This window comes from Ischnura elegans, chromosome 11, assembly GCF_921293095.1.
Source record: "Ischnura elegans chromosome 11, ioIscEleg1.1, whole genome shotgun sequence".
In the NCBI taxonomy this organism is placed as follows: domain Eukaryota; kingdom Metazoa; phylum Arthropoda; class Insecta; order Odonata; family Coenagrionidae; genus Ischnura; species Ischnura elegans.
In genome coordinates, this window is record NC_060256.1 from 100,686,679 (window position 1) to 100,713,739 (window position 27,061).

Consider the following 27,061-nt stretch of genomic DNA (forward strand, 5'->3'; position numbering starts at 1 on the left):
CTGGTAAATATTCAATCCAGCAGTGAAGGGCAGCCATTGGTCATTATACCAGCAGCTGATGGTCAAAGAATGAATTTTTATCTTAAACCAATTTTACACTTACCAGGGAAATATGTACAATGCTTTCGGGAAAAGTACTTGATTTAGGGGCTAGAAGTATTTTTTCTTTAAGATAAATCTGTAAGGAAAATAGAAATGAAGCGACATATCATTATTTATAAATGTAACTCAAGAAATTTCAGCTGTTTAACCTCTGGATGTACATATGCAAGTCCCAAATAACACACCTCTGCTCTGAAACTTTTTCGAATTTAAAGTCTTACCTCATTCTTTAAAGAGTAACCACATTCACAATCTCAACAGGTTAGTTTATGCATCCGCAAAGGAAAAAGATCTTGCACAGAATTTTTTATTATACAATACATAAAGGACTTCCAAGGGATAAAATGCCTCTCTTGTATAATCTACATGTGTACAAAAAATATAAGCTATCTTCCTGCCACATCACTGCTCAATCCAGTCATTATTGTTTGCATAAATGCGTCAAAGGCATGCGTCATTCAGCTGCCACATGTTAGCGTAGGATGACAATATTTTTCATAAAATACATTTAATTGCTCTTACATTGTTTTAATCATCAATTTAGCTTTCACAGAAAGAAAATATGATTTGTTGGTTAAAATATTTTAAATGGGGATTCTTAAGTTACGTTGTGCAATAAAAAGATCGTAGTGTCTCTCGCGTACCCATTCAAATATTCACAGTAAAACATTTAATAATAATAATGCAGTGTGTACTGCTACAGTACAAGTCTTATCTTACAGCACACAGGACTTCATCTCACTAGTGGCAACCACAGCTTTTCACCACCATATTTTTGTACTTCTTAAGGATGACGTTGGAGTCATCCAAAAAGTAGAGCACTGAAATAGGCGTGAGCTTGGTTGGGGCACAGCACGGCTTGGGAACTTCGGACGGTTTCATGAGGTGCACAAGGGTCTGCACGATGGCGTGATTGGTGGCATTCATGTGTGAATTCAAGGGGAAGTTACACTCTCCACTGCAAAAAAATGCTCCATATCCATCAGGGGCAATAATCCAATCCTGAAATAAAATAGCACACATTACATACATGTTTACATCTGTATATTGCAGTAAATAAAATTTACTCCCGCACAGCAATTTAACCTGGAAAGGTGAGGGTAGAGCTCACTCCACACTGAGGTCAAATTCCAATCCACTTTGGGGTCCACCGAAGTCATCCATGCATTTAGAAATGAATACGTACTACATGTTAATGCAGTCCCTTGCCATTTTGACAATGACATTCATTTTGACATTGGAGCCCAATTCCAAACCATTTCGGAGTGGACACACCACGTATACTTAAATTTCCTCAATTTCTGGAAGTGAAGTCATGTTTTACAACTTTCAGTGATCTTCACAACCAAATCAAGACAGTCTGTCTGATACACCCGAAGGCTAACTCAAAAATAATAAACTCTGTGGGCATACTACAGACGTGTACCAGCCATACTAACGAAACGTGGTGGGGGCAGGCAAAATGCATGACTATATTATTTACTCTTAAAATATTATTTTATCAACCTAAGACATGCTTTCAGATTACAAATGTTTTTTTTTAACATAATACAACTTTTTAACAACTTATATTTAAAGCTTCAAATAGGAAATTTATAACCTTATTTTTTGACTAGTACATACATTTACCTAGTGTGAGAGTGAGATTCCAAAATTTTCAACTAGATATATGTTTTGGTTGAATCTCATGCATTTGTATCTATTCACACTCAGCTGATAATTTAAAATAGTGTTTTAACTAGGGATGGACGGATCCAGGATATTTTTAGGATCCAAATGCATTTTCAAATTCCTGCTATTAAACGAAGTAATTATTCAAGTTTATTCTGGGGACATCCAATTAAAGAAATGCTTCTTAAATTTTCATACACATTTTAATATTTTCATAAATTAAAAATAATTTTTATAGGCTTTCAAGTTGTATTTAAAAACATCTTCACATGCTCAGGACCTAAACTGTAACGCTTGGGTTTGGAAATGAAAATAGGAAAAATCTTAGGATAAATCACTGACCGGTGGTGAAACGAGAGAGGGAAGTACAGGGGGTCCAGACCCCCCAAAACATATAAACACAATGACTTTCCTTCATATTAGGAAACAAAATCCCAGCTAGCACATTATAAGTCATTGAGATAAGGTGAAAGGAAGAAATAAGGAAGTCTCTTCTCAAGTAAGCTTGTTATGGGTTTCTTACGGCCAGGACGACAAACATCCAGAGTAATGGCAAAATGGATGCCAAACTTTCAGCACTTCCGTAGATGCTGTTATTATCCCATCGTTACAGAGTGTTAATTAAGGCCTTTATGCATTAAAACAATGTTTTTATTATTGGCGCTTCTATATTATGAGGAGAAATAACATCATACCGCCATAATTTGAAAATCATTCACATTTATGAACTGATAGCTTAATGAAGGTCGTAAGAAAAACACAATTTCCCAAGAATACCAACGTGGAATAATATAAAAATGCCGGAAGGAACATCTAATATACGTATTGTAGTCATCGGGTTATCAAACCATAATTTAAAATTCATAAATGTTAAAATGTATGGACCTTGAATAAATTCAGTTTTTCATGCACATGCCAAACAAGTTTTTTTACATAATTGGATATTTAATTAGTAACTACGCCTTCAGTTCTCAACAACTGCCGTGGTGTAGTGGTTAGCGTGTAGTACTTCGGTTCCGAGGATCGCACGTTCGGATCCACCCTGATGTTATTTTTTTTTCTTTCCGCCGCATGGATAGAGTACTTGTACTATGCTTTATATCTTCACTAGCCGGTTGCTTGCAGTTATTAATTTTTTTCTATTTACGGGAAAATCTGATATCAGTTGTTCAGCCCTTACCAAAACTCGCTAAATTTCCCCAATAGCCTTTAAATTCATGTCAAGATGAGCCGCGTAGCATGTTTAGTACGCTGTTCAGCCGCCTTTGGCACTCCAACAGAAGTGACTTACATTGCCTGAGGATATTTGACGGCATTCCTTACCTAAACGTCCCTAACGTCTTACCGTTGCCTTATATAAGTCCCTTAGCTTATGATAAGCTGCTTATCAATTTTTTCCGTAAGAAAACCATAAGAAACGGTTAACTCACTTACTTTGTGCTATCTGGGATATTGAAAAATCATGACTTTACAGTAGATTTCTTTGAAAAATTAAGTTTTTTTCGATTATGGAGGGTGTTAAAATTATGTAGTTTGAAACCCTCTACTTTGGTTCGACCCTTCCTGGAAACCCTCTATGTCTGAGGGTGGTTTTCTGAAATCTGCGACGTAGTTACTTTTGATGTGGTTATTATCCTATGATGCTGAGATTCCCCCGATGATTGTTCAATCTCTTGGGAAGAGTCTCACTATGTGCCATCGTATTTTGCCTTTTTTATTTTCCACCGCTGAATTTCTGCTACATAACGCCTGCGAGAGCTTTCACACAAAACGTTTCATGAGGAGGACAAGAATCGCATGTGACGACGCATTCGAAGATAGAATCAGAACTCTTTCCGCCCTTCAGGGGCGTTGCTTTCACAGATGATATTATTTAAAGTTTCGGATCCTGATCCGATGTCTTCCGTGACTTTGGATCTGATGTAGCGCAATAACTGTGGATATTTGGATCCAAGGTATCCGATGCGACCATCCCTAGTTTTGACCCTTTCAAGACGGTGGAGTTCTCTCCTTAGAATGACTGCTGTACTGAACCCAAAGAGACTCTTCCGCCTCCTCTGTATGGAGCATTTTTGCTGGATATTCATTAACACTTTGAGTGCCGGCTGCTAAATTTAAAGCCCTACTAAAAAATCCAGCCATTTTTACTATATTTGTGCATTTTTTAAAACATTAGCATCACAAATATATTTATATCGATGTGCATTTCAATATAAAATGGACTTTGCTCTTTTTTATGAATGAGTTGAACAACATTATTGCTAATTTTTTAATACATATATAATTTAACAAGTCGATAGTCGCTTGGACTCATCAAGTGGGTAATTAGGGGGTTGGAAGCATTGTTGTGTCACGTGTTTCTGAGTTATGTGCCCATAAGTTGCTTAAAAAGGAAAAAAAACTCATGATATCGTTTAAAAGGATGAAATGTCTGGAGAGTACGCTTTTTCGCCGTCAACAATACTTTAGTCGTCTTAGTAATATTTTAATATTTACGTAATGGGGAGAAATAAATTAATAATGACCGGTGAAGTTATTTAAAAAGGCCGATTTTTTGTAATTTAGACCTTTCTCGATGATTGTAGCTACTCACACTCTGATCGTAAGGGTTTTAACCCAATAAACTTAAGCAATTTATAACAGATTTAAAAAAATAAAAGATCTGAGACCAATTAATACGAATACCCAGCCGCATATTTAACATATTTCTATTGGGGCATTGTGAGGAATACCAAGATGTACCCATTCACAAAATTTCTTTGGTACAAATTATAAAGTAATCAAGTTATGCCAATTTTCGTATTTGATATAATTATCGAATCGATCTTTCGATTATACTGACAACTGTACTGTAAAATCTGCAACGATATTGATTTTATTTCCAGTCTATGGTCATCTATTACATAAATTCCTGGTCAACTATGCCCTTGGATGTAAAATACAACATATTATAGCAATTCGATATATTTTAAGAAAAAGTAGATTCGACATATTTCGAACTTGAGTCTATATACAAAACATATTTTCATTGGGCATTGTGTGGAATACCAAGATGTACACATTCGCCGAATTTCATTGGTCCAACGGATATACTATTCAAGTTATGCCAATTTGTGTATTTGCTATAATAATCGATTCGATTTTTCGATCATACTGACATCTGTACTGTAAAATCCGCAGTGCTATTGGTTTAACTTACAGTCTATGAGTATCTACTATATAATCCCTGGTCAACTATGTCCTAGGATGTAAAATCCTATATGTTATAGAAATTCGATATATTTGAAGAAAAAGCATATTCGATATATATCGAACATGAGACTACATACAAAACATATTTCCATTGGGCATTGTGAGGAATACCAAGATGTACACATACGCCAAATTTCATTGATCCAACGGATATACTATTGAAGTTATGCCAATTTGTGTATTTGCTGTAATAATCGAATCGTTTTTTCGATCATACTGACATCTGAACTGTAAAATCCGCAGTGCTATTGGTTTAACTTACAGTCTATGGGTATCTACTATATAATCCCTGGTCAACTATGTCCTAGGATGTAAAATCCTACATGTTATAGCAATTCGATATATGTATTTTAAGAAAAAGTAGATTCGATAGATATCGAATGTGAGCCAATATACAAAACATATTTCCAATGTGCATTGTGGGGAATACCATGATGTACACATTCACCAAATTTCATTGGTCCAACGTATACACTTATCAAGTTATGCCAATTTACTATAAAAATCGAATCGTACTTTCGACTATACTGACACCTGTATTGAAAAATTCGCAATCCTATTGATATCCCTTCTATGGGCACTCCCTTATCTCTGCCTTCTCAACTATCCCCATTCCAAATTTCACCTATGTACCGTATATCTCCGAATATAGTCCCCCCCCCAATTTTGAGACCTCAGTTTTGGGAAAAATTTTAAAATGTAAACGAAGGCAATTTTTCTGTGGTTAGCAAGTTAAGATTCTAGATTCGATAAAAACTATTATTTTCTGTGAAGATTAAGAACAATGTTCACATATTTTCCATCACAACAAAATAACTATACCTAAAACATGTTGTGATCCATTGCATGTATCAGTAATTTATAGTTCCTTAACCAGATGTAATGAAGAAATGAGAAATTTTTTTAAGTATCCAAGGCTATTGTATTTTTTAAACCTTCACAAATTATTAATATTTTTGATTTCCAAATGACTACAGACAATGTCAATATATAAGCTTTAACTTAAAGCCCATAAACAGTATTGCATTTGGCCCTGAAACTTCCTTAGATCCAGTGTAACACACCCATCAAGTCATCACAAATCCAAGTGACCTGAAGAATTTAGGAAATCTAAGGGTGCGATTCATAGACGACACTGAAATTGCTCACTTTACAAAGTCTCTCTTTACGGTAAAGTGAGACTTTAGCTAAAGTTCGTTTCAGAGTCGTCCCAAGGATCTCACTTTATAAAGTGGAACTTTAGCTCCTAAAGTCTCGATCATGCATTGAAATTTTTGAGTGTTGGCAATGAACGCTGCGAAAAAGTGAAGAAAAAGATGACGCACGATATTAAATGCGTACTTGTTTACATGTTTCTGGCGACTGGGTGGACTGGGTTTTCGTGTTGTATTTTGCTAAGACTTATTAAGCTGTATTTTCTCGTTTTCTCATATTATGTGCAAATGTAAATGAATACTGCGTCATTGAAAGCTTTTCCCCACTAGCTTTTTTGTACGTTAATGATTGAGTTGGCTGAATAAAAGCTCACTTTTAATTAGCTTCGTGTATTGGTAATGCCCTTCGATGTTCCCAGCGAAGTAAATATTCAAATGCTGATATTTTCACGTCATTTTATGATCATTTTCTATGATTAACTGCATACGGTTGTTTGGACTACATGTTAGTCGAAGTTTGATGGTGTACGTTCATTGAAGGTGGGTGAAATAGTGAAATTCTCTCGCGTTAACTTGAAACTACCAATTAATTTGAAGATTTACCGATCAGTGGTTGTCTCAGTTGGACGCATATTTTGAATGAGGTATGGGTGTTTGTTGAATTCTTTTGTGCTTACCAATATTTTAATTCTTGGAATGTTGACCTAAGGGGTTATATTTTCTAGAGAAATGGACGAGAATGTACAGTCAAGAATATCTATATCATCAAAACCAATGAATGAATGGCCACGCAATGAAACATGTTGAATGTGAGAATGGACTTATATCAATAAATATCTCTTTGTCTACTTTAAAAGATGCCTCGACATATGTGAATACCTAACCCGAGTATCCATTCACGAATTTTGCAGTAGAAAATGTCAGTGAAGTCTGTGATGCTGTGTAAATAACATTTCATAACAATCCTACATCCTCGAGGAAACATTGCTTTGCTGCTGATAATATGGCTATGAAGGAAAGTACGTTTTACTTTTTATTGCTGCCTTTCATGACGAGATCTTATATCATCATTGTAAACATGCAAATGCATAGTCGAAAAACGAAACAGAAACTCGACTCTAGTTTCACAATCACAGAAACATGTTAAGCGTGATATGGAGGCATACGGAAAGAGTACATTAAGCAAATATTGAATGAAAACGCTTAAAATGCAATACAAGGTGTAGAAACTAGTATTTGGCTGGCCAAACGATATGAAAATCAAGTCTTTGTTTACGAAGGCTATTGACGCCAATGTATAAACAGAATTTTGCTATCATATTCAAGTATCTTTAAGGAAAATTCTAGAATATGAACGTATAAATAACCTAAGAACTTAACAATTAACTTGTATATAAAATCAACATAAATTATGCCAACCTGTTCAACCACTTACTGTGTTGTAATTATCACACGACCGATAGAGTTAAACTTCAAAATATAAGAATTGGGTCATCTCCATCAATACCGACTCGATATATATTCAGGGAAAAGACATATATTACTTGTCTGGTTATTTCTTGAAACGCGCCAGTTTGCTGCTGTGTTCTCACAAAAAAATTAGTTCATATTCATTTCCGTAACCCAAATATCTTCATATTTCAACTTCAATAACAGCCGGTGCAGCCATATTTATTCATCCGTAAAGGACACTTTAGCCCTAAAGTGAGCTCCGGTTGGGCACTTTACGGTAAAGTGACGATTCGGCCATTTTTCCTCTAAAGTGGCGTTTATGAAACGGAAAAAGCAGACTTTAGCCCGGCTAAAGTATACTTTAGCCTAAAGTGCCGTCTATGAATCGCACCCTAAGTGGCCTAAGATGAGGATGCCGGTAGCTGCAGAGGACTTTTCGTCCTCAAGACATAAATTGAACTCTTTTTCCATCGAGCAGTTGATTTTTAAAAAAAAGAACCCCTAAGCAGTGAACTGGAAAAGTACCGCCGGCTAAATATTACGGCTTCACGCACACAAAGCCAATTAAATGGAAAGACGTAATATTACGTCCATGGCAACCCTCAGAAGGATTAGCAGGACATAATATTACGTCCATGGCACAAAGTGTTCAGAAAGGTCTCGCTGATACTCACACACTCTCAGCACCAACCTTTTTCGACCCTTCCTATAAGTGGGGACTCCGCATTATCTTGGACTCCAAGGGTAGTTGGGCTTCTTCCTTTCGGGGTTTATAATCCCACCACCAGTATTGGTTTCCAGTCAATCATGCTTTGTTCATATTAATTAGCTATATGGATAATTGTTGCTTGCACGTAAATGGCAGACTTTGAATTGAATTTCTCGTTTTATTCCAGGAATAGTCTAATTTTGAAAGAACCTCTACGGTCAATATTAACACATTTAATGCAGCAACAATTTCCATGTTGATGTTTATACTAAATTCGAGATATAAGTTAATATTAATTGTAGGAGGGGACAGAAGAATCTCTCTCAGTACAGCAGTCACACTAAGGGGAGAACACTACCGTCTCGAAAGGGTTAAAAATTAAAATTGATTGTTTGAGGCGTAACTTGGTGAAACCATTCATGATTAAATTAAAAAGAAGAACTTTGTGCTTTCACATTAATATTTATTCACGACCATGGTTCCAACGTTAGACGTCATCATCAGGTGTGATCACTAGGGCGGATCGCAAAAATCGATTTTTTTCAAATCCATCTGGCCCAATGAAAAAAAGTTGTGGGACCGATCATAAATAAGGCTTGAAAATTTTGAGACCTGTACGTGAACCCCTGACCCTCGCTCAAATGCAATTTAGGGGGGGAGGGTCAAAATTCGAAAAAGATAATATTTAATGGTCATTCTCTATAGATTTTGCCGAGTTACTGCCCTTCCTGGACGAAAATTTCGTGACTTTTGACGTATCTGCCACCGTTTAGCCACAAAATGCCTAATTTGAGTCCGCGTCCGCACAGAAAATATTCCAACGCCCACGCAGCGTCGCGGATACCAGAGCCGCAGGCCGATCCCTTCCCCTCCACGCTCGCTTCTCCCCCTCCCACGCCTCTAACACAGCAAAATTCATCCCGCGCATGCTGCTAGGAGGTCGTTTATCTTTGATAATATAAATCAGAAGATGGTAGAAGGTAAAAGACGATGCGTAGTGAGACGACTTGTCCCTTATTTGGCGTCTCGTCGGCGTTAAACAAATCGATGTTACCAACTTTTAGAGAAGTGATGAAATATTTTTAGACCTGCGCACGCAGGAAAGGAGACTACGGTCTATGAAGACGCCTCTCCAGTGGCTATGAAGGTTTGGGAACTTAGGTTATGCACTTCTATTCCGGTATTGTCCGACAGCTATGACTAAATGGATGAATAAGGGTGAAGGCCGCCGGCGTACCCTCCCCGCTCCCCTCTCGAACGCCCCAGATGCATCAAAATTCACACCAAGTGCGTCTTTCTTCGTTAGTGTTTACTAATATTTGATGTATTAGCATCGTCCAGTGAGGAACAATCACGAAGGAATTACTCAATTACCTGCTTTCCAGACTGTATTTCTTATGTTAGTGTAATTCCTCGTCTTTTGCTGCTGTCAACAAAGTTTTGGTAAATTCTTTCGCGAATCTCTCATCCGTATGTATAATATAAGGAATATTGAAATTCAAATTTGAACTTTCATCAATAGATTTTTAAATTCCACAGTGCTAAGCTCAGATATAGCCGAAGGAACCGGAGTCTCTCTCCAATATATCATCAGCGGTTAGTCCTTTAAGTCGATATTAAAATCCAGCATTTTAAAAAATCTCGGATTCGTCGCCAAACGCATCCTTGCAGGAAATGCAAATTGGGTCCCTAGATTACCCTCCCAATGTTTATGTCGCAAATCCAAGTCAACATAGTGCAATTTGCAAACAGACCACTGTAAGGGATGAAATACGATTTGATGCTTCCCGGCGAATGATGTGGGTAAACTCTTTTCGGGGTTCAACAAAATTTATCCCTTAGGATGGGCCCCCAGTCGGAGCTTGAAATGTTGGCCATTATGGAAAAATTAACCCGGTGGGAATCCTGAGAAGAGTCTACCCACACTGCAAGGGATGTTGGAATTACGCTTTTAGCAAAGGGATGATGCCTCCTTTTTGGGCGGTATTCGCTTGGTACCATCGCATTCAAATCCTTTTTAATTCTGTGTATCTAATTTTCACTCGGAAAGGCATCAATAACCGCAGATTTTATAACTTTTTCTAATCCTCCGACGGAGGAGGCAAACCTCCAAAAGTGGGACCCTGTTTCTTCAACTAACACCACACATTCCCCTCTAAACTTGTATTGATAAGTCCTCTTCCCTTTTTTCATCAGACAAGAGTATAGTCTTTCATTCCAATGAAATAAGGCCCTTTGATGACACCTCTCTTTTCTTATCCACAGTAATTAGCATATTTTTCTGTCTACGTAAGTAATTCTGGTACACTAGCTTTGATGTATCTCACGAAGTTATGACTTTTGCGTCAGCTAAAGTTGCGGGAACGATCATTGCTGTTGCTTGGTTCTTGCATATACGTACCTCTATCACAGTTGGCAGACGCATTTTCCCGGAAGAAGTTCCAATTTGAGGTTATAGTGTTTTGTTTATAGTGCTTAATGTTTATTTCATGATGAAAGTAGAGATACAAATCGGCTAATTTCTCGCCAGTTTTGATACTATCTTCCCGTACAAGAATTGACGATGATGGCTCAACGCTGTCCTACGATTCCCTTTATTCCTCAGTTGTCGAGTTTATTTAGGGTTCAATCCAGCAGCCATCATCTTTCTTTTCGTCAGATTGTCTCTCAAAATACTTCTTCATTGGGGGAACCTTATGCTCCTCCATGCACTTACACGCAAAAATATCTCATAATTTAAAATGACCGTAGTCTCCTTTCCTGCATGCGCAGATCTAAAAATATTTCATCACTTCTCTAAAAGTTGGTAACATCGATTTGTTTAACGCCGACGAGGCGCCAAATAAGGGACAAGTCGTCTCACTACGCATCGTCTTTTACCTTCTACCATCTTCTGATTTATATTATCAAAGATAAACGACCTCCTAGCAGCATGCGCGGGATGAATTTTGCTGTGTTAGAGGCGTGGGAGGGGGAGAAGCGAGCGTGGAGGGGAAGGGATCGGCCTGCGGCTCTGGTATCCGCGACGCTGCGTGGGCGTTGGAATATTTTCTGCGCGGACGCGGACTCAAATTAGGCATTTTGTGGCTAAACGGTGGCAGATACGTCAAAAGTCACGAAATTTTCGCCCTGGAAGAGCAGTAACTCGGCAAAATCTATAGAGAATGACCATGAAATATTATATTTTTCGAATTTTGACCCTCCCCCCCTAAATTGCATTTGAGCGAGGGTCAGGGGTTCACGTACAGGTCTCAAAATTTTCAAGCCTTATTTTTGATCGGTCCCACAACTTTTTTTCATTGGGCCAGACGGATTTGAAAAAAATCGATTTTTGCGATCCGCCCTAGTGATCACATGATGTGATCACCACAAATATTAATGTGAAAGCACGAAGTTCTTCTTTTTAATTTAATTAGGGTTAAAAATTGTAAACCCTGCTCAAAAGATAAAGAATTCAATTCTTGGTTTTCATTTTTTGAGAAGGGAACAAATATTTATTTCAAAAAACTGGCTACAAACAAATGAATGACCGTGGTCCCCAACCAAAAAGAGGGGTAATATAAGGGGTCTGGGTACCTGCTCCCGGATTTCGAGGGTATGGAGGGTATGGCTTTGATGGGTCCCAAAACAAAGACTTTGCCCACCAGTGGCCATCAGAAAAGGGGGAGAGAAGGAAATGTATATTTTTGTCATTCGTAGGGAAAGGGTTAAAATAAAGAGTTTCAAAAGTATGTCTAAGATATGCTGTAGAGCTAATATTATTGTTTGACTTTGTTATTTCATTCTATTGCATGTTGCTAATTGCATTTTATTTAATTTTTAGTTGTCTTTAAAACTTTAACACATTAAATGTTTAATTTTACTGCTTCGGATCGTGAGACAATTTCCATCTGGGGCCAAATGTTATAAATGTAGGGATTTGTGAGTGACATCTTGGGGTGCAACTATTTATTCCTAAGGCCATACCTGCACTGAAAAATATACCGTATAAGCTTGTGTAAGAGGCACACCCCTATTTTTAGGATCGAAGCTATAAAGAAAAAAAATTTTGCGACATTTTTTTAATCCTATCGTGCGGTGTTGCAGACGTATGCCTGGAATTACGACAGTTATCGAAATGTCCTCTTTCAGTACTATTTGAAAGAGGAAATTTTGATAACTGCGGCGGCATAAGAGGGAGTAGAAAGAGTTCCGATCCTCTCTTTGCATACGCCATCGCTCTACGTTGCTTGTCCTACTCACGAACAATTTTGTTTAAAAGCTCTCGCAGGAGTATTGCAATAGAATTGCAGCCGTTGAAAATTTTAAGGCAAAACACGACAGGCAAATGGCATGAGCTTTCCCAAGAGATTGAACAACAATCGGGGCAATCTCAGTGCCGTAGGATAATAACCACGTCATAGATTTAAGGCCCCTTGCGCACACACCGATTTTGGACGGCCGGTAAAATATCGGCCGTCCACATTCCAATAGTGAACAATGGGAGAGCATTGGAGCTTGCACACGTACCGACCACACGCCGGCACCGGCAAAATGCCGGTTAGCTGCCGGCTATTGTCACTGTGGATCGCCGATGCCGGCTCAAAAACTTAGCACCGTATCGTTTGACCAGTAAAAATCCGGCGTGTGTGCAAGCATCGCTTTGCCGGTAAAATATCGGCCAATATTTTACCGGCCGTCCAAAATCGGTGTGTGTGCAAGGGGCCTAACGGAACTACACTCGGCTCTCCATCAGCTAATGCCTCTGCCGTTTTTTTCCTTTCCGAGACTCCACAGGAAAATATCAAGTTACAGGGGAACAATGGAAACGTGTTTCATCCCTACCCCATTCCACCAACTGACCTTTTTCGGTCTACCAGGTTCAATTCCCCGAGTTTCTGGAGGTCAAATGCTATGTGAGTCACCTTCTGAGCTCGAAGATATCTCGATATATTTCAGCAATTGTATGACACGCACGAGGTTCTAAAAAGAATTAGACCTAACGCGACCTATATCTTACAGCATTTAAGTTTTTTGAGCTCTAATTGATTGACACAAAGATTTATAGCGACAATAAGGCTACTAATATTCAACATAGTCCAAACAGCCCAATTTCGGAAGAAACAAGCGTAGCATAAGCGCATTCAAACAAGACGAGACGGACTGGAAACTCAGGCAACGCAAACTGCGTATATCACATTGCTGCGCCTTTGCCCCTTCGCTTTAAAGGCAACGACGTCACATGCAAGATCGGACGTGTTCTTCCGTTGCTCCTTCGCTCGTAGCTTTAAATACGGAGGGGAGGGAGCCCTCTTCCCCTCGACCTCTCCTTCAGCGCTCTTCACTTATAAGCATTTCCGATTTCTTCTATCCACCATTAAGTCCAACAATGAGCACACTCGTTCGAATTTTTTCAACCGCAGGTTTTGACACCAATATTACTATATGCAGTATAAATGCCGCGGGATGCCCACTCGTGGCAATACATTTAGCGCGCGCTCCGGAGCGAATCACCCCGCGCGATCTTTTCAATGTTCACCTCTGGGGTACCGACGTGACGGCGCGATGCTTGCAAGAAATTCAAACAGGAGCATTTTTTAAATACGTCACTAAGGGAGAAACTCCCCTGCCTTCCGCTTGATTTTGACCCAGGGTTTCAGATGACTGACTCACGCTGAAAACCAAGGCCACTCAGTTCGCCTTGAACTTGCAACCGGTGAAGGGGAGGGGGGGAAGATAAGAAGTTTGTGTAAGAGGCGCACCCCCATTTTCGGCTGCAATATCTGGGAAAAAAGGTGCGCCTCTTACACGCGCTTATACGGTACTATGGTAAAATAGCATACATAGCTTAAAGTATCTGAGTGGCTCTTTTAGTTGAATCACATCCTCTATTACCATATACCACACTAATTTATCTCTTGATCGAAAGACATCCTAGGCTTGGCATCAATAGTGAATCAAAAATGAAAAATGTATCTTGGACTTTGATTCTAGTCCACATATTCCATCCCTAAACCCCATACAATCGCTTGAGCCTGAGCATTTCCTCCTGGAAGTTGAGCATAATGAGTAGGGTGGTGCGAAAAAACTCAAGTTACAAATTTTGTGTCACTATAGCACGGAAAAGTTGCGATACGTTAGTACAAGAAAAACAAAAAAAGATTTATTAAAATCGGATGTCATCTTCCGATCCCGCAAAGCACGTGAAAAAATGACAAGACACAAAGGGAGAAGTAGTAGACAGTTCAAGAATGGGATAGGGAGAAATGGAGGGCTTTAGTATGTTTACCAATCTCAGGATTGCAATTATATGATTGTATGGAAAGAAAGCTAGGTGAATGCAAAACCAAACCACATAAAATTTTAATCAAAGGCAATGCTTATATGTTATACTGATGAAATATACACTTGTACCTTCTGAATGCCTCAGCAGCCACAGATTACAGAAAATTGAAAATTCATTTAAGACACACAATCATGGGAAATGTAAACAATGTAGCAGATCACTTTGGCAGCCATAGTGCTAAACAAGCTTCTGCTGGCTTCACTTTTATGCCCTCTCCAAAATCCTCTACCGCTAGAGGTGACAAAATTTCTCTCCTCTTTCGACATGAATTTCAATTTGACTGATAAGAATACACAACTACTATTAAAGCCTTTTTAAGACACTCACCTGCCACTCCAAGTCACGGAAGCTGACATATAAGGTTTTAATTTGACAGCTGCGTGATGACCAAAGTCCAGGAGGTTCTGCAACAAGAGAGACAAATGCAATCAGTGGCTATAGATCCAATGCATAATGCTTTTTAGTGAACGTGAAACTTATCAACGACAAACATAACTGCCTTTGTTTAATTCTACTTGTGCATCCACATGAAGTTTCTAAAGAAATGACACCTAACTGCAATCAAAGCTTTAAAGTCATCGCGTTAATTAAGCTGTTTGATCACATGTGGTTTTCAAGATCATTTGGTGTTGTCTACGAATATATCCATGCATAATAATTGATGTTATTGATAATATATGAGAATAGTTTCCAAGAAATATGATCTCATAAAATAATTCTGACTGAAATAAATTTTTACAAACAATATTGCACATTTTAAGGCCAGCCCTAAAGGGTTGTGAAGTCATTGGGTGCTCTCCGCCTTTGACACTACCTCTATCGGGGCAGAGGTTAGGTAACTCATTCATACATGATGACCATGTAATAATAAATTTATTTCATTATCAACAATACATGTATTTGCATGGCCAATGTCAAGATAGAAAAATATATATACAATCTACATTTATGTGGAAAGGAACATCAAAGCTCCATAAAGATAATAAGCTTACATACTTTATCCCTTAGGCTGCGGAATACACGATTTTAGCTTCCAGACGGTGCAGAAGAGACGAGACCCCCTGTACAGGACACACCCCCTGCCACTAGGGCTGCTCTAGTAGAATTTTAGCCCCTAAGCGATCCTTATGGTGAGGGAAAGTGCGAGACATCCAGGTGGCAATAAAAATTTTGGGTGTATACCGAAGTCAGCGTGCAATACGTATAAAATTATTATCCCACACTCTTAGGCCCTTATTAGACGAGGTAGCCAGGTGACGTCGCCAGAGACAGTAGCTGGCGACGCACTGGCTACCGAACCTAGTAGCCTGTTGTGTAGCCAGTTCAGTAGCCAGAATTTTTCCGAAACAGCTACAACACCAACAAAAACATCTGCACAGCTCAGAGACTAGTTCTGTGATTGCTTCGTCAGTGAAGCAAGAGCTGTATCATGGCAAATGGAGACAATTTAAAGAAAGGCACTAGTGCGTAATAGTTGTTAAATAGTAACAGTACGTGATTGTTGAGAAAAGGTTGGAATTTCTTGATTTTGTATTTTTTTCATTTGAATATCTGTAGAACCTCGCTTTTACGCCCCCGCATTTTACGTTTTCCCGCAATTTGCGACATTTTTGTCAAGTCCCGATGATTTAAGTATCTCTACAATGTTAAGTCTTCCCCGCATTTACGCTGACGAAATTTCAAATGACCCGCTACTTACGCCAGGCCGCCAAAGGGAACATGGCGGATAGCGCACCGTAATCAAGAAGAAAGAGTTATAGAGATTGGAGCCTGGGATAACCTTTTTGCAAGAAGGTTGTAAATATAGGAAAGGAAGTTGTATTTACAACCTCCCTGCCTTTTTGGCATACCTGTCACCAGTGCCACTATCATTAATACGGCCTCTTTGAAATTCTACACCAATTCCTTCTTCATCTGTTTCTGACCACTATCGCGCGTGTTCGTGGGCATAGAATTTATATGAGTATCTATGATCGCGGAATTTCCTGGAGATAGGTTGTTTGCGACGTTTAAATTTCATTCCATTTGTTGGTGGTAAATATTGCAGGTTTTCCACTTCCCTTGTAAGCATCGTAGTTACGAATATAGACGCTATGTTTATATTCGTGGTCGTTCTCGTGATGATCCACGCAATGCAACGCAATGGGTGTTCTCCTTCGTGTACATTATTACCAAGTTCTTCGATCAATTTTAAAGTCGTTTTAATCGTAATCTCTTTTTCCCTGCTCTTTTCGTGACAGCGTCAATAAACGCGAATCAAATACAGAATGGCCCAGAAACGAGACAGGAAAACTTTTTCAATAGAAGATAAAATTAAAATTTTGGGAAGAGTTGACTCGCATGTAGGTTCACGCGTTTCCCTTGCCAAAGAGCTTGGGATTCCAGTGTCCACGTTAAACACTTGTTAAAACTCACAAAAAGATAGAAACCGGTGCAGTGGAATGCGGACCCAGTGCAAAGAGGCGAAAATATGTTAAGTACTCAAAATAGACTAGAAGAAATTTTAAAAGAATGGTTTCAGTACACTAGGTCCTCGAACATACCCATCAGCGGAATTATTCTAAAGGAAAATGCGCAGCATATGGCAATGAGGCCGGGAATTGAAGACTTCACGGCTTCAAATGGATGGTTAAGCGGGTTTAAGATTAGGCATAATGTTGTATACAAAACAATTTGTGATGAGTCCAATAACAGTGGCACAGTGGAAGAAACATAGTTTAAGTGAGCAAATAGAAGGGTATGCTCCAAAAAACATTTTCAATTTAGATGAGATTTTTTTCAATACACTTCCCTGTAAGACTTTAGAGGTGAATCTTGCCCTAGTGGAAAGCATAACAAAGCTCGTTTAACAGTATTGTTAGGTGCTAATGCTGATGGCAGTGAAAAGTTAAGGCCATTTGTTATTGGAAAATCCAAAATCCCAGATGTTTTAAAAATATCAAGACATATCCCACAACCTATGCCGCTAATACCAAAGCTTGGGTGACGTTACATTTCTTTCCGGAACGAATGCAGGCTCTAGATGCCAATATGGGTGGACAAAACCACAAAATTATAGTATTTTTAGACCAATGCCCAACCCACCCAAAAAATGTGAATTTGAGGAATATAAAACTGGTATTCTTCCCACCAAATTGTACCAGCCATTTACAGCCATTAGATTTAGGGATAATCCATGTATTCAAATCCAACTACCGCAGGATTCTAGTGAGAAAAGCAATTATCTGATTGACAGTGGGAGGGACCCTAACAGCTTCAAAGTATCAGTTTTAGATGCCCTACACTATGTAGCATGATCATGGAAAGAAGTTGATGAGGGAGAAATCGCAAATTGTTTAAAAAAACTGATGAAGAACATTTAAAAGACTGATCTATGAAATCAGAAAATATGATCTAAAAATCTGATCAGAAAATATGATCTACCTCACTGAGAGTTCAGTACTAATAAAGAATGTTTTGTTATCATAATTAAAGGTTTTATTCTTACTATTCATTTAGAAAATGATTCATATGAAAAATAGAACATTTAACTATATTTAAAGGGGTTGTTTTTCATTAAATGGTGCCTAACCTCGATTCTACACTTTCCCGCAATTTACACTTTTTTTCCTCGTCCCCGTAAAAAGTGTAAAAGAGGGGTTTTACTGTACGTGTACTACTTTTAAAAATTCCAGTTATTGAACCTTATAACCGAGTGTTTGCAATAATATTTTGTCACATTAACATTTGGGGAAGTTTTTAAAGTTGTCATGATTAATATCACCGGAGAAATATTTAACTTAGTGCGATATCAAACACAAAAAATTAAATCACTTCAAGGTTGTACATTTATAACTGTAAATTATTTTGGCAATAACCAAACCTATTTTATCCTTACTTTTCAACTGTTGTTTTGTATAATAAGTTTATTGCCCAGAAAATAATACTTTTTAAAATATTTATCCACAATTTCAGCTGTTGTACAATTTTTAACCCTTTTAGTGCGGCGGGCCGATATATCGGCTTTTGCTGCTCGGGCGAAAAGTGTGACAGACCGATATATCGGCTCTTACATAGTACATTATCAAATTTGCTATATCTTATTACATTGATATTTTTTTCAGTTAACGTAATATCTAGAGATGTGCGAATAGTATCCGCGAATACTCGAATACCTCGAATACTAGAAAGTATTCGATATTCGAGATTTCGAATAGTTATGCGAAAAGTACCGCCTCGAATACCTCGAATACTTTGAATTTCGCGTCATACACTGTCGCACGCACGTCGTTGGTAGTGACTCGGAAAAATGTAGAGAACTGTAGTCATTTAGTGCTCGCAGCGCCGTTTTACGCAAGTTGACGAATTGCATCTAATTCGTGGATTTTAGCGGTGAAAAGTGTTCGACGAGGGGAACCGAAAATAGTCGGGTGAAAAAATCCGAAAATCCCCGATTCCCCCCACCAGGAGAAACTCAGTGCCGTGGGATAGCAACCTTAGGGCATTTCCCACGATCCTCTATCCCCCTCCATTCAGCACTCGCCTCAACCACTCTGACGCTTTCCTCTTCTCCGAAATCAAGCAAAAGGTCCCAGCTCGCCCAGGGATCGCATTACGAAGACCCCTGCTTCGAAAAAAATATTGAGTTACGAGAGCAATAAAAACGTGTTTCACGCCCTCCCCCCTTTTCTCACCCACTGACCTTTTTCTGGCTACCTGCTTCGAAGTTCCCCATTTCTGGAGGTCAACTGCTGCGTGAGTACCGTGGGATACTTACATTAGCGCATTTCCCAAGGTCCGGTATCCCTCTCCATTCAGCACTAGCCCCCCTCTGAGGCTTTCCTCTTCTTCAAAATAAAAAAAAGGTCACAGCTCGCGCAGGGATCATATTACGAAGACCTTAGCTTCGAAAAAATACGCGAGAACAATAGAAACGTGTTTCGGGCCCTCCCTTTCCTCCCCCACTGACCTTTTTTTTCCTACCAGCTTCGAAGTTCCCCATTTCTGTGGAGGTCAACCGCTGCATGAGTCATCTATTAGCACAAAGGGTGTCTAAGAATGACTTTCGTCAATTGATGTTACACCTTTATTGAATTGAAATATTAGTAATGTGCGCGTAATTCCAAAAAGAATAAGACCAAACACGACGTATTTCTGAGTTTATTTAAGCATTTTACGCAAAGAAATAAATGTCAAAATACGACGGAGACTTAGCATTCTGGCGAAACTCGATATGAGCAGCAGAGCTTCTCGGAAGTTGATGCGGTATTTTTTTCCGAAAACATATATCAAGTTACAATTTATGAGTGGTGCTATAAATCTTTATTGTTACAGTCACAGACAAAAGGATATTTTCTCAGAATATTTGGTTTCTCCCTGATAGCAATTCCAATTCATCTTCTTATCTCGTGAGAACTCCCAAAGATGGACTGAAAATAATTGAAGAAAATCCGGTGGAAAAGAGCTTGTATTTTGCAAAATGCCTCAGATTGTCAGCTAGCACTTGGCAGCAGGAGTGGGGGTAAAGCGATGTTAGTTGAATTAATTATATGCCCAATTGTTTCCATAAAATTAAATTATTCATTAATCAGCTAAATTCCTGTTCGAATCATTTTAAGGAAATCAAAATTACTCCCCAAAATCTTGTGTTGCCTGCTGCATAGGCAACCGAGTCAAACATTCCAGCATTCATCATTTAGTATTCGAGAAATCTGCTATTCGACCCATCTCTAGTAAAATCATTTTTTTGATTAACCAGTTTAACCTCAATAATTAAAAAAACTGCTTATGGATATAAATAAAATAGCTTTGTATTGTTTTTTTTCCTAGTTGCTACATTTTATGAAAATACCCTCCGCATTTCTCGCCAGTAACCCAGAAAGAAGGATAGCACTAAGAGGGTTAATGTGTGCCTTTAACATTGAAATATATTTTTTCCATCCACATACTGTGAAGCTCCTTATTTATACTGTTTAAGAACTGTGTCTTAAATTCACACCACTTGAAACTGAGCTATCAAATATTACCTGTCGAAAATAAGAAGTTGGAGGAAGGCGAGTATGAGATGGGTGTGCTGCTGAAAAGGCATTTGGTAAATAAGAATGCATACATCAGACGGAAATCCATTGTAGCAGTGTAAATGCCGAGACGGCATGCAATCATTTTTTCGTGAGGTGGTGTATCCCCTTAGAATATTTGAAAGAGATGTTAGTTAGTTGAATCAACTATAAGCCCAAATTGTTCCTATAAAATTAAAATATTTCATTAATAAGATAAATCCCTGTTTGAATCCTTTAAATGAAATCACAATTATTCACCAAAATCTTGGGTTTCCTGCTGCAAAGACAACCTAGTCAAACATTCCCAGACCGCATTCATCGTTTAGTATTCGAGGTATTAGAAATTCAAGGTACAGGCGGTCCTCGACTTTCGTACAATTCGCACTTTCGTACGTTCAAAATTGACACCTTTTGCTTGACTTTCGTACGCTAAATTCGTACTTTCGGACGTTGGTCTGTAATTTTTTTTAAATTCCCGCGGTGTTTATTGCGCATCCCAACATTCAATTGTTTCAATTGGCAGTGTATGCGAACAATACGAACGTATATAATGAAGGGAATTGTTGGTAGTTGACTCTTATCTAGGTGATTTATTTGGGAGAGAGACTGCCTGCTATAGGCTTCTTCATCAAGAGAGGAAGAAAGCCTTCATTGAAGATATTTTTCTAAAGAAGTTGACTAGACATCATCAAATAGCTTTCATTAAAACTAGTAAGATCTTCTTTCTAATTGTGTTTTTTCGTTTGAGTGCTGTTTAATTCATATACTCCTTCAGCAACGGTATTGCACGAAATATTCCCGAAAATATTCACGAAATATATTGTCCGAATTCCGTTTGTCTTTTGTCTTTTTTTAATAACATGCGAAATATACACAATCACGAATGTCACCTACCAAATGTCGAATTTTGGTGTAAAAATTAAAAGGTATCCAGAGTGCGGGTTCAATAACTATATTTTATTATACTTCTTGATATGTCTTTTTATTTATAGTGGACGTAATAAGTGGAATGTCAACTTAAACACCAAGAGGAAGTTTCACTCGATAGCCAAAAGTTTTTCAAACTTTTATTAGCATTTTCTGCGTATTTTCGAAAGATATTAGATGATTTGAGGAGTTTTATTAACATATTATTAAAATTTAGTGAATTGAAATAAAATCCATGAAAAAAAGGTTTTAGTACGTATATTCCGCTCTTTTGGAACGTAACCCCTAATTAGTATGGAAGTCAATGGTTCGACTTTCGTACAAGTTTTCGGGAACGCATTGTGTACGAAAGTCGGGGACCGCCTGTAATCGAATATTCGAGCAATGATTGAATATTTGAATTCGATATTCGAGTTCGAGAAATCTGCTATTCGACCCATCTCTAGTTTTCCGTCATCCTTCAAACGTACGGTCGCCAACATTGAAATGACCGTCTTTGAAGCAACGGAACCAATCACGGCACGTTGTTTAACTTTGAGAAGCATCTTCGTAAACTTTTTGGGGCTGTAAATATGCTTCAGTCACCGTTTTCTTCCCGCAAATTATGTTTACTTGGCAAAAACTCTGACATGCAACAAAACAATTAGGATATGATGCTAAAACAAACTTATAATTGTCGCCTAGCAGTTTGCTTGCAAATAGTCTACGCTTGGTTCAAATACGTTTCCAATGTGTCAAAATCGACCAACGATCACTGCTAGAGCCATCTTTTAAAAACAGCGGGAACTTGGTTGTGTACCTAATATTCTAAAACACTATGTAGTAATTTGCGGACAGAAGTAGTAAGAACTTTTTGTTAAGCACAGAATATGAGGCGCTATTACCGTATAAGCAAGTGTAGGAGGCGCACCTTTTTTCCCAGACATTGCAGCCGAAAATGGGGGTATTTTTACTAATTTGCATTTAGATTTTATCCACTCTAATATATGCTGAAACCAACTTGCACATGTACCCTATAAACTCAGATGTTCATGATCATGATAGCAAGACTAGAAATGACCTACATATCCAACTCACACTAAGATAGCTATGCTGGAACTTTATGAAACCGATCTTAGATCAGTGGTGGATCCAGAGAGAGGCTAGGGGGAGCTATTGCCCCCTCCTTGGGTATCCAATTTATGCTAAATAAAGAGTACCGTATAAGCGCGTGTAAGAGGCGCACCTTTTTTTCCCAGAAATTGCAGCCGAAAATGAGGGTGCACCTCTTACACAAACTTCTTATCTTCCCCCTCTCCACTTCCCCGGTCGCAAGTCCAAGGGGAACTGAGTGGCCTTGGTTTTCAGCGTGAGTCAGTCATCTGAAACCCCAGGTCAAAATCAAGCGGCAGGCATGGGAGTTTCTCCCTTAGTGACGTATTTTTAGAATGCTCCTGTTCGAATTTCTTGCAAGCATCGCGCCGGCACGTCGCTACCCCAGAGGTGAACATTGAAAAGATCGCACGGGGTGATTCTCTCCGGAGCGCGCGCTAAATTTATTGCCACGAGTGGGCATCCCGCGGCATTTATCCTGCATATAGTAATCGCTTATCAAACGTATAGAAACGCGTAGTTTTGAAGGATATACCTGGTTATTAGTCAACATCTGTCTTGCCGAGTTTTTTCCACTATGCTGAGCACCTGATTTTTCAAAAATTATCTTTAGACGATAATATGAGAATTTTTGCAACTGAAAATTATATTGGTGTCAAAACCTGCGGTTTAAAAATTGGAACGAGTGTGTTCATGTTTGGACTAAATGGTGGATAGAAGAAATCGGAAATGCTTATAAGTGAAGAGCGCTGAAGGAGAGGTCGAGGGGAAGGAGCGTGCTCCCTCCCCTCCGTATTTCAAGCTACGAGGCTATGAGCGAAGGAGCAAGGGAAGAACACGTCCGATCTTGCATGTGACGTTGTTGCCTTTAAAGCGAAGGGGCGAAGGCGCAGCAATGTGATGTACGCAGTTTGCGTTGCCTGAAGTTTCCAGCCCGTCTCGTCTTGTTTGAATGCGCTTATGCTACGCTTGTTTCTTCCGAAATTGTGCTGTTTGGACTATGTTGAATATTAGTAGCCTTGTTTTAGCTATAAATCTTTGTGTCAATCGATTAGATCTCAAAAAACTTAAATGCTGTCAGATATACGTCGCGTTAGGTCTAATTCTTTTTAGAACCTCGTGCATGTCATACAATTGCTGAAAGATATCGAGATATCTTCGAGCTCAGAAGGTGACTGACCTAGCATTTGACCTCCAGAAACTCGGAGAATTGAACCTGGTAGGCCGAAAAAGGTCAGTTGGTGAGATGGGGTAGGGATGAAACATGTTTCCATTGTTCCCCTATAGCTTGATATTTTCCTATTTTCCTGTGGAGTCTCGGAAAGGAAAAAAACGGCAGAGGCATTGGCTGATGGAGGGCCGGGTGTAGTTCTGTTGCCCCTTGCACGCACACCGATTTTGGACGGCCGGTAAAATATCGGCCGATATTTTACCGGCGAAGCGATGCTTGCACACACGCTGGATTTTTACTGGTCAAACGATAAGTTGCTAAGTTTTTGAGCCGGCGCCGGCGATCCACAGTGACAATGGCCAGCAGCCAACCAGCATTTTGCCAGCGCCGGCGCGTGGTCGGTACGTGTGCAAGCTCCAATGCTCACCCATTGTTCACGGCCGATATTTTATCGGCCGTCCAAAATCGGTGTGTGTGCAAGGGGCCTTAAATCTACGACGTGGTTATTATCCTACTGTGCTGAGATTGCCCCGATTGTTGTCCAATCTCTTGGGAAGGTTCATGCTATGTGCCTGTCGTGTTTTGCCTAAAAATTTTCCACGGCTGCATTCTATTGCAATACTCCTGCGAGAACTTTTAAACAAAATTGTTCGTGAGTAGGACAAGCAACATAGAGCGATGGGAACTCTTTCTACTCCCTCTTATGCCGCTATAACCGCCGCAGTTATCAACATTTCCTCTTTCAAATAGTTCTGAAAGAGGACATTTCGATAACTGTCGAAATTCCAGGCATACGTCTGCAACACCGCACGATAGGATTAAAAAAATGCCGCAAATTTTTTTTTCTTTATGGCTTCGATCCTCAAAATAGGGGTGCGCCTCTTACACGTGTGCGTCTCTTACACACGCTTATACGGTATATGAGGCATAAAATATGAGGCACAAAAGAAGATAGTGAGACTGATGTGTAGAGCACCCCTTAGAGCTCCATGTCGCCCTCTTTTCAAGAACGTCTCCATTCTCCCAATTCCGTGTGTTTAAATGTTGAGTGCAATCATCTGTGCTAAATGCAATCTTGGTCTGTATGCTACCAACGATAGTACACCCATGTCTCGTATAGCGCAAGGGATGCGTTCCTTGGGGTCTTTGTGCTATACGAATTTGCGTTATACGAGAGCGTTTTAACATAGGGAAGATAGGGATGCGTTCCTGGTAGCATAGGTCTTTGGTATTGAATTTCCTCTAAAACATCTATATTCCCATAAAAAGCCTTAGAAAACATTATTTCTTTAAATATTTATAGTTTAAAACATCTTTAAAGATAGTATTCATGCATTCAAAGACTTTTATTCACGTTAAAAAAAATTCTTACGTGCTTTCGAAATTCCATCCTGTCGTGCGGGTGGGCTAACATCTGCTATCTCAGGGGATCGTAATGCGTTGCCGGCAGTTGACGATTTTTAAAACTAGTCTAAAAACAACTGTTGTGTCACCCAGGCCCTTTTGTAGCTCATCGAAATGACAGGAAAATGCTACTTTAAATGCCATTTCATAGCTAGCGGAGTTTATGAATGATAAATCATTTTAATTTGAAGTCCTCCGAGTCATTAGCAGCTACGTGAAACAGTCTTTAAATGCCTTGAAACCTGACCCAGGTTTTCCTTCCCTGAAAATGAATGAACGAGAATGCATTCTTTTCCAAAAGAATATCGTCTCGTCAACATTAGATCTAGTTGAGGGGGAAAGGAGCCACTTTCAATAACAGTTTGGAGTTCATCAGAAAATGTTGTGGTGGCTGCGCTATCAACACTTGCAGATTCACCTGATATCGCCGCACTGAAAATACCTGCTTGCCGTCTAAATTCTGGAACCAACCGCTTTCACTAAATGTCTCGGAGCGATTACCACTCTCGTCTTTTTGTACTGATTCACCATGAACTTTCCGTATGTGTAGACCGCTTGGTTGAAGTTGGTGCGGCTGAGGTCACTGATATTTTAGCTTCGTCTTTATTCAAAATAAGGCATCGTGAGTTTAAACTTCCACGCAATATCGCTTTGACGCTCTCCATTTTCAAAGCAATTGACCTCTCTCAAGTCCTCTTCTAGTTTTATGGTTTTTCTTGATAAATTCTTGTTTTTTCTACACGCATTCCTATTTTTTGCCATATTCTCTTGGTTTTTACTCTGTATGGCTCTATCTAAATCACCTTCTTCTGCTGAACTGTATTCCTGAGACGCAGAAGGCCTATGACTGCTGGGAGGGAACGAAGCCATTGTGTTTGAGACTCTATAGCGGACCCTTTTATGTGTTGATGCTATTCATGCGCAACTCGGCCACCGCTCCATTTCTCCCCCGTGAATACCGATGACCTTGAAGGCTTTAGCGTAGACCCTCTACCTGGAAGTCTATCGCCCGGTAACCTACGACGGCAAAAATACGTCTCAAACTGTATTGGTGAAAAAAAAACTCATTTCCACTAGCCCCACGCTTAATTAACGATCTAAATTATTTATTATCATTCTGTTAAGGAGACGAGATAAATCTTTGGTAGGCCGGCTATCTGGACCCAATGACGAGTAATACTTTTGGCAATTGCACAGCAATGAATTTCGATTAATATATAAACAAAAAAGAAGATTTGAGGCAAGAAATAATATTAATATACGTAAATTGATAGAAATTACGTGTGTACTTAGCGCAAGTTCACGTTTTATCACGAGAGCGTTTAAAATTTTTGATTAGGCTACACTGCGTTGCAATGTTTCCCCGAGGAACGAATTTGCGCTATATCAAAATTGCGCTAATCGAAATTGCGCTATACGAGACATGGGTGTATTCACGACCACTACACCAGGAACTCTAGCAATTTACATGTAAAGTTCATCAGAACCAGTAAAACCACCCTTTCCCCCCTTAACATGGGCCTACTACTATACAACAAGCTTCCTAGAAACATTAAGAGCTTGGAAAAAATGTCTAGTTTTAAATTTAAGGTGGAGGAGTTCTTTTTGACACATTTATTTTATTCTATTGACAAATATTTAACTATGTAAATATGTTCTGTATGGGTAATGTTTATAATTACAGTAAAATTCGGTTATAACGCGGGTCTAGGGGGACATAGTTTACACCCGCGTTATCGGACAACCGTGTTATGACGGGAAAAT

General features: G+C 39.0%; 1 protein-coding gene across 2 annotated transcripts in view; it reads right to left on the reverse strand.

Moving 5' to 3' along the window:
• Positions 1–395: 395 nt before the first annotated feature.
• The window catches only part of LOC124167717 (protein 60A-like), a 62,749-nt gene continuing 36,083 nt past the window's right edge, over positions 396–27,061 (reverse strand). For both annotated transcript variants that reach the window (XM_046545723.1, XM_046545724.1), the window contains exons 6-7: positions 14,993–15,069; positions 396–1,104 (exon numbers count right to left, since the gene is read on the reverse strand). In XM_046545723.1, coding sequence (XP_046401679.1) covers positions 844–1,104; positions 14,993–15,069 — 338 coding nt within the window. In that variant the 3' untranslated portion in view covers positions 396–843. The remainder of the gene's footprint in view (positions 1,105–14,992; positions 15,070–27,061) is intronic.